Source organism: Terrapene carolina, unplaced genomic scaffold (genome assembly GCF_002925995.2).
Source record: "Terrapene carolina triunguis isolate 2854851 unplaced genomic scaffold, T_m_triunguis-2.0 Scaffold58, whole genome shotgun sequence".
Taxonomy (NCBI): domain Eukaryota; kingdom Metazoa; phylum Chordata; order Testudines; family Emydidae; genus Terrapene; species Terrapene triunguis.
Genome location: NW_020664409.1, coordinates 76,332,222 through 76,340,709, shown reverse-complemented (window position 1 = coordinate 76,340,709; position 8,488 = coordinate 76,332,222). Strand labels below are relative to the sequence as shown.

General features: G+C 42.8%; 1 protein-coding gene across 1 annotated transcript in view; it reads left to right on the top strand.

Moving 5' to 3' along the window:
- The window catches only part of STK3 (serine/threonine kinase 3), a 278,273-nt gene that overhangs the window by 19,287 nt on the left and 250,498 nt on the right, over positions 1–8,488 (top strand). The window contains exons 2-3 of the mRNA XM_024215812.3: positions 3,035–3,115; positions 5,011–5,139. Of these exons, the coding sequence (XP_024071580.1) occupies positions 3,035–3,115; positions 5,011–5,139 (210 nt within the window). The remainder of the gene's footprint in view (positions 1–3,034; positions 3,116–5,010; positions 5,140–8,488) is intronic.

The following is an 8,488-nucleotide window of genomic DNA, read 5'->3' as shown; positions in this document are numbered from 1 at the left end:
GGCTGTGGCCCCGCTCTCCCCGGCGGCCGGAGCGCCGCGCCGCCCCCCTCCAGGTGCCGCCCCAAGCACCAGCTTGGTTGCCTGGTGCCTGGAGCCGGCCCTGCACTTTAGAGACTAACAAATTTATTTGTGCATAAGCTTTTGTGATCTGTATGTTCCACTCTATGCATCTGATGAAGTGGGTTTTAGCCCACGAAAGCTTATGCCCAAATAAATTTGTTAGCCTCTAAAGTGCCACAAGGACTCCTTGTTGTTTTTAATGTAATTAAGAGGGAATAAGGTCCCTGCTTCTCTCAGCAGTTCAATGCCAGATCTCTTTAGCACACTGTATTCATGCAACTTTCCCATACTTCACACATTAGTGTTTCTGAACTTGCCTCTCCAGGCCCTACAGAATGATGGAATAGTACCCTTTGCAACTGACACATTTGCTTGTTCCTGCTGACTGTCAAACTGTTGGGTATGGGTTTTGGAACTCCATTCTCTGAAAGCTAGCTATCTTAGGAACATTTCTCATGCTCACCACCAGAGGATAAACCAGTGGTGATCCCCTCACAAACCTCCGTTACCATAACACCAACAGTTTACTTGCCAACACCAAACTGGTTTGCAGCACCTGTAATAGTCTGGTGTTGCCAGCTTCCAGAGGGCAATAGCAACCTGCTTTTATACCTGTATGGACTCCCTCAATTAAGTGTTCTGATAACGGAGGGTCAGGGCAAGCTCTTCACACAGCTCCATAAAGGTCTGTTTCCTTATGTGGAAATTCTGGAGCTACTGCTGGTCATTCCATGTCTGCATGACGATGTGATCCTACCACACTATGCTTTGTGGTATATATCCCACTGGTATATAAATACCCACTCTTTTTGTGGGGTTTCTTTTACAGCTGTAATATTGATTAAATGTAGGTTCTACTTGCTTGTATAGGAAGCTTTCTTTAGGTCTTAATGAGCAGTAACTAAGCTGAAATTTTCCATGTTGAGCATCTGCCTTAGGCTGGGCTCTTTTGGAGAACTGCAGCAAAAATGGTTAATTTGTTTTTGAGAACCAGGTTAGAGGAAAATACATTTATGTCCATGTTTTTTATATATAGCTGCTTACCACAGCTCCCATTGGCCAGGAATGGCAAACCATGGCTACTGGGAGCTGCTGGTGGCTATGCCTGCAGATGGTCAGTATAAACAAACTGTCTCGCAGCCCGCCAGTGGATTACTCTGACGGGCTGCGTGCGGATCACGGACCGCAGGTTGCCCACCACTGAATTGGAGGGTGGTTGTTGGAAGGACTGAATTAGGTCTGTGGAAAAAAAAAAAATAGTATGTGATCATGTAATTGAAGACTGCATCATAATGTATGCGCACAAGAAGGCTAAATCAGGGTTGTGCAAGCAACCTGAATTTTGCCATTTTTTAACTTTTGAGTGCTTGACTTTGTAACTAGAGCTGTGCAAATTTTTTTGGTTTAATAGTTTATTTGTGTTTGTTCAACACAAAACTGTTTGCAAATGTGATACCAATTCAGCCAAACATTTTTGTTTTTTTGGGAGGGGGCGGGGGGGGACTTGGGTGCCATTCCCAAAATGACATCCACTACCTTATAAGTTTTAGCCCAGTGTTAAGGAACTCATCAGGGATGTGGAAGGCCTGGGTTCAGTTCCCTCCTCTGCCTGATGTGGAGCTGGGATTTGAGCTTATGTCTCCCACATTGCAGGAGAGTGTCCTAGCCACCCGGCTATGGACTATTCTGGGGTCAGTCTTTCTCAGTCTCTCCCATTGAAGCTGCTGCAGTTTGTATAAAATACTTAAATAGTCATGGGGCAGGAGTGTGTATGTGTGTGTGTGTGTCTGATTTAGGGTTACCATATTTGAACTTTCAAAAGAGAGGACACTCCATGGGGCGGGGGGGGTGTAGCCCCACCCCTATCCACTCCCTCCCACTTCCTGCCCCCTGACTGCCCCCCACAGAATCCCCAACCCATCCAACCCCCCCCCTTGTCCCCTGATTGCCCCTTCTGGGACCCCTGCCCCTAACCGTCCCCCGGGACCCCACCCTCATCTAAGCCTCCCTTCTCCTTGTCCCTGACTGCCACCTCCTGAGATCCCCCCACTCTAACTGCCCCCCCAGGACCCCTTCCCCTACCTGTCCCGACCCCTCTCAACACCCCCACCCCCTGACAGGCCCCTCCCAGAACCCCCGACCCATCCAACCCTCCCTGTCCCCTGACTGCCCCCTGGGGCCCCCTGCCCCTTCTCCAACCCCCAGCCCCCTTACGGTGCCGGGGGTGCTGAGGCTGTGGGGGAGGGGGGAGCAGGGGAGGGGCTCTGGCTGCTGGAGGCCCCGATGCGAGCGGCGCAATCCGGCCCGGCCGCTCTGTCAACCGCGCCGTGCTCTGCATTGGGAGGGAAATCCCGGACCTTTTTAGATTTTTACAAAGTCCTCCCGGATGGCTATTTAAAACCCCCAAATCAGGACATGTCTGGGATAATCCAGACCTATGGTAACCCTAGACTGACTGACTGACTATATAGTCTTGTGGTTAGGATACCCACCTAGTAGTGGGGAGATCTAAGGTCATGTCTCTGCTTGACTAACTCTTAAATAGGAGAAACTCAGAGAGCTACACACCATTGTATCCCATAGGCCTGTGGGTAGGGTGCTCTCCTGCAATGTGGGTAGACCCAAGTCAAAGTCCTACTCCACCTCAGGCAAGGGGGAATGGAACCTAGGTCTCCCTGGTGAGTACCTTAACCACTAAGCTAAAAGTTATAAGGAGGGCAGTGCCTCCACCCCCTCGTTCTCAATGGTGAGGAGTGTTGTCTTTTTCACCTTCTATTTTTTAATGGACAGTATTTTATAACCGTCTGTACCTGATGCTTGTTTTTCATTACAAGTGCTCCTGCCTTTCTCTTTGTAAGATCTTAATTTCTTTGTCTCCTCTCATTTAATAGCCATGTTTTTTATTTGAACTACAGGTTTTTACCTTTAAAGACAAATATGCAAATGACTTATTGTAAAATATTATTTTTATTAGCAAGCTGAAAAAGCTAAGTGAAGACAGCTTAACTAAGCAGCCTGAAGAAGTCTTTGATGTTTTAGAGAAGCTTGGTGAAGGGTGAGTAAAACTGTTTGTTTGTGTGTGTGGGGGGAATACATGGGGAAAATATTTAAAATTAATATGATATTAAAAGTGACACAGTGTCAGTGAGCATGAACTAAATTGGGCCTTTTTTTTTAGTATTTAAACAGCAAATGCCTGTGTGGGTTTTTTGAAAACCTACCCATGCATTTTTGTCATGCCTTTCTAGAGGCTAGAGTTTCAGACTGCAAACCTTCATGCCTTTCATTTACTGATGCAGAAAAATAAGTTTATTTTTGTGGTTGTAGTGAAGTCAGGAACATTTTCTTTGCCACAAGCCACACTTAATTGCAAATTGGAAAGTAGATGAGAATGGTGATATAAAGATATATTCCGAGTAGGGTACGTGTTACCTTCCCTGTTATCATTTTATTGGTCATATAGACTGGTGGAACAAAGAATGTGATTATTACACAGCAAAGTATCTTATTATTGAAGGATTGGTATATACTGTAAGGTTGTTTCGCAGCTTGGCTAGCTGCAAAGATAGTAGATTATTATTTTTAGAGAGGGAAAGAGGTTGAAATAGAGAAGGTCTCTGTGGTATAAGAGCTCCATTTTTACTGTGATCTGCCCAGGGAAATTGGTAGCTCTGCAGGTGCTTTATGCAGTTGGGAAGGGTACAAGCCTGCTCCCCACCACCAGAATGTAGGAGCTCTGCAGGATTTGTCAATTGAACAGGGGCAGCTTCTCTGGCAGCTGACGAAGCCTATGGTAAGCCTACATTCTGTAGAATTCTATTGAATCTTCTGGCATTATGAATATAGAGAAGTCACATTCCTAGGCCCAAGGCTGATGATGAGGAACTGAAATGGACAAAACATGAATCTTGTCAATTTCTATTCCCCTGCTGGCTCCGAATTATGGAGCATGTAAGAGGAACAGAGCCTTCCAAACAAGCGCAGTATGCTCAATTGCTCATGTGTTTGAGTAGCTCACACTAGAGGCTAGAGTTTCAAACTGCAAACCTTCATTTTGGGCACCTGATAACTGACTTGTTATGATAATAGGGAGAATATTGTAAAATAGAAAAATGTAACTGTAAACATGTAATTGTAAACTTATTCCTTTTAAATAAAATGTCTGTATATCCAGAAATTTGGATTATATTCATGATGAATCTAAGAGCTACTTACAAAACTAAGATTTTTCAATTTCTAAAGTTTTAGAGGGGAGTTGATAGAGGCATTTAAATTATGAAGGGAATTGCAAAAAAATGATCGGTCTCTCCAATTTCTTGATCCCATGTTAAGAAAACACAAAAGGGTAATAGCACTTTTTTCTTTGTAATTATATTTTAGAAAGCATATACCAAATCTCTGTAAATGTACAGCCACAGAAAATCTGAGTCAAATACTATAGCTAGATTTTTAAGAAGAATGGGATAAAATTATGATTGGTATGCAAATGATGATGAGGATAAATCTCATGGTCAGGATGTAAGCTGATTGCCTGAAGGGGTCAGGAGGGATTTATTCTTTCCCTCCTTGTTTTTTTTCTAATTTACAGCATTTCCTAACTGGCTAAGTGTGTTATGATGGTGATTTACCTTTCACTTAACATTATATTAGTTCATAAGCAACTGCTGGAAGTAAGGTACCAGATATTATTGATCAATATTCTGACATAATATGCCAAATCCTATGAATTGGCGAAGGTAAACATTATCTGAGGATTTCCTTTTCAGAGGCACAGTCATGATGAAATTGAAATCCCTTGCAATTTTACAAGCATCTGATGTAGATAATATAAAAAAAGAAGTATTCTAAATTAATACAGTGATTGGCATGATCTTTTGAATAGTGCTGATTGGGAGGAAGAAAGAAATATTTTGTAGAAAAAATTAATTTGTAGTTCTTTGTAATTTTTAGATCTTATGGTAGTGTGTTTAAAGCAATACACAAGGAATCTGGACAAGTAGTGGCAATTAAACAAGTCCCTGTCGAGTCAGATCTTCAGGAAATAATTAAAGAAATTTCTATAATGCAGCAATGTGACAGGTATGAGCAATATTTATTTATTTATTTATTTATTTAATTCTTTGCCTCCTTTTTAAGCATCTATTTGAAAAGGTACTTGTAATGTGACAAGAGCACAACTGAAGTCTAGTAAAAGTCTATTTACACTTGGTATTAAGTTCAAATTTTAACGACCATTGCATATGTACTCATTGAGGGTCAAATTTTCCCCTAAGTTTGTAGCGAAATGTGCTTAATATAAACAACTGAAAGAGAAATATATACTTCTAAATTAATATTAAAATTCACTTAATAAATGTTATCCTGAGAAGAATAAGGTAATTTGTTTAGATATGCACTTGTTTACAAGCACTGTCAAACAAAAATCACTTGACATGATTATAATTAAAGTAAGGTTTTTTTTTTTAAAAAAAAAATTGAAGTGCTGTTAAAATTTCCTGTAATCAGAAAAATCCACGTGAGTTTTGAGTCCTCCATTTCAAAGCATTGGCAAGGATTGTTATAGACCAAGACTAATCACTGTTAATTTTAAAAAATAGAGGGGGGAAAATGTGCTTGGAAAATAGTCTCTATTATACAACTGGCACTTTTGCAACAATGATTACTTTGGGGGAGCTGCTGTTATCCTAGTCTTTCTTTGGACAACTCACTCTCTGATTGTGGTGGCAGCTTTCTCTGACTAGGGCTGCAGGAACAGGGGCCTTCACTTGTAACACTAACTTTCATTTCTACTTCCTTATAAGTGCTACTTTCACTTAAATTGTTTTGTGCTCTGTGTGTGAGGGGTGTTTTTTTTAAAAGGATTACGGTCCTGATCCTGCAATGGGATCCATGATGGTGAACCCTTATGCATGTGAGGAGTCTTCTTTAAGTTGGTGGTGTAAGGGTCTGTCTGTTTGCGGGATCAAGGCCTAATTCTGCAAAGGTAGGGCTAAAATCTCTCTAGCTGTCGAACTTTCTTTAAACACAAACTTTGTCAGTAACCATTTGGGCCAGTCTGCTTTCACAAGTCTTACTTACGGCTGTCTTCTCAAGTCAGAGTAGTTTGTACACCCTTGTCTACTGCTGCAGTGGTAAGCCAGTCTCAACACAGAGGGACAAAAAAAAGTCTCCTTCCTCATTTGAGATTCTGCAGCTACTGCTACTCACCCTGAGTTCTTTCAGACCTGGGATATGTCTACACTTAAAATGCTACAGCGCCGCAGCAGCACTGCATCAGCTGCACCGCTGTAGTGCTTCAGAGTAGACACTACCAATGCCTACTGGAGGAGTTTTCCCATCAGCGTAGGTAATCAGCCTTCCTGAGAGGCGGTAGATAGGTTGGCGGAAGAATTCTTCTATTGACCTAGCACTGCCTACACTGTGGATTAGGTCAGTATAGCTTTCTCTCTCAAGGGTGTGGGGTAGCCGTGTTAGTCTGAATCTGTAAAAAGCAACAGAGGGACCTGTGGCACCTTTAAGACTAACAGAAGTATTGGAGCATAAGCTTTCATGGGTGAATGCCCACTTCATCAGATGCAAGTAATGGAAATTTCCAGACACCCTCCCACCAACAACCCGCCAACCTTAAGCATATTCTCACCAGCAACCACGCACCGCACCATAACAACTCTAACTCAGGAACCAACCCATGCAACAAACCTCGATGCCAACTCTGCCCACATATCTACACCAGCAACACCATCACAGGACCTAACCAGATCAGCTACATCATCACCGGCTCATTCACCTGCACGTCCACCAATGTTATATATGCCATCATGTGCCAGCAATGCCCCTCTGCTATGTACATTGGCCAAACTGGACAGTCACTACGCAAGAGGATAAATGGACACAAGTCAGATATCAGGAATGGCAATATACAAAAACCTGTAGGAGAACACTTTAACCTCCCTGGCCACACAATAGCAGATGTTAAGGTAGCCATCTTACAGCAAAAAAACTTCAGGACCAGACTCCAAAGAGAAACTGCTGAGCTCCAGTTCATTTGCAAATTTGACACCATCAGATCAGGATTAAACAAAGACTGTGAATGGCTATCCAACTACAGAAGCAGTTTCTCCTCCCTTGGTGTTCACACCTCAACTGCTAGCAGAGCACCTCACCCTCCCTGATTGAACTAACCTCGTTATCTCCATACTGATTTATACCTGCCTCTGGAAATTTCCATTACTTGCGCCTGATGAAGTTGGCATTCACCCACGAAAGCTTATGCTCCAATACCTGCAGTATCTCAGATATTCCATCACAGCTGTTGCTTTTGTACTGGATTTGAGTTAGCAGTAGAACATATTAACAGAGGAAGCTACAGAAACTCTGTGATCTAGGCAAGGAGAAGAGGGTCTTAAATTTGCTTAAATAAAACAAAAAGAAAACTCTATGTGGGACTCAGGCTACAGTGACAGGAGGCCAGTGTCAGAAGACTGAAAAAGTATCTTACTGCCAAACTACAAGAAGTGGCTGGTGCCAGTCTGAAAACAGTCTTCCAGTTAGTATATGATGGTTTTGCCTCTTCTCTTTAAGAAGTTCCTGAAAACCCCTTGTGACGGGTTGGGTCACAGAAACCCTCTTGGGACTGCCACCTGATGTGCTGGGACTACCTCTGAGCCCATTTTCCCTGCCAGCTTGGGACTTCAGTACCTTGCCTTGTTTGAGCCAGACACGCTTGCCTGCTGCAAACACAGATCCAAGTATGAAGCACGTCCCCCACAAGCTGCAGGCGTAACTGAAAACCGCTTAAGAAGTGCTCCTGTCTCCAACACTCAGATACCCAGCTCCCAATGGGGTACAAACCCCAAATAAACCCGTTTAACTCATAAATTGTTCGCCCTCTGTAACACTGATAGAGAGCTATGCACAACTGTTTGCCCCTCCCCCCCGCAGGTATTAATACATACTCTGGGTTTATTAATAAGTACAAAGTGATTTTATTAAATGCAAAAAGTAGGATTTAAGTGGTTCCAAGTAATAACAGACAGAACAAAGTAAATTACTAAACAAAATAAAATAAAACATGCAAGTCTAAGCCTAATACAGTAGGAAACAATGCAGGTAAATCTCACCCTCAGAGATGTTCCAATAAGCGTCTTTGACAGACTAGCCTCCTTCTAGTCTGGGCCCAAACCTTTCCCCGGTATAGTCCTTGTTCTAGCTCAGGTGGTAGCTAGGGGATTTTTCATGACTGCCACTTCTTTTATTCTGTTCCACCCCCTTATATATCTTTTGCACAAGGTGGGAATCCTTTGTCCCTCTCTGGGTTCCCATCCCTCCTTCTAAATGGAAAAGCACCAGGTTGAAGATGGATTCCAGTTCAGGTGACATGATCACATGTCACTGTAAGACTTCATTACCCACTTGCCAGCACACAGGT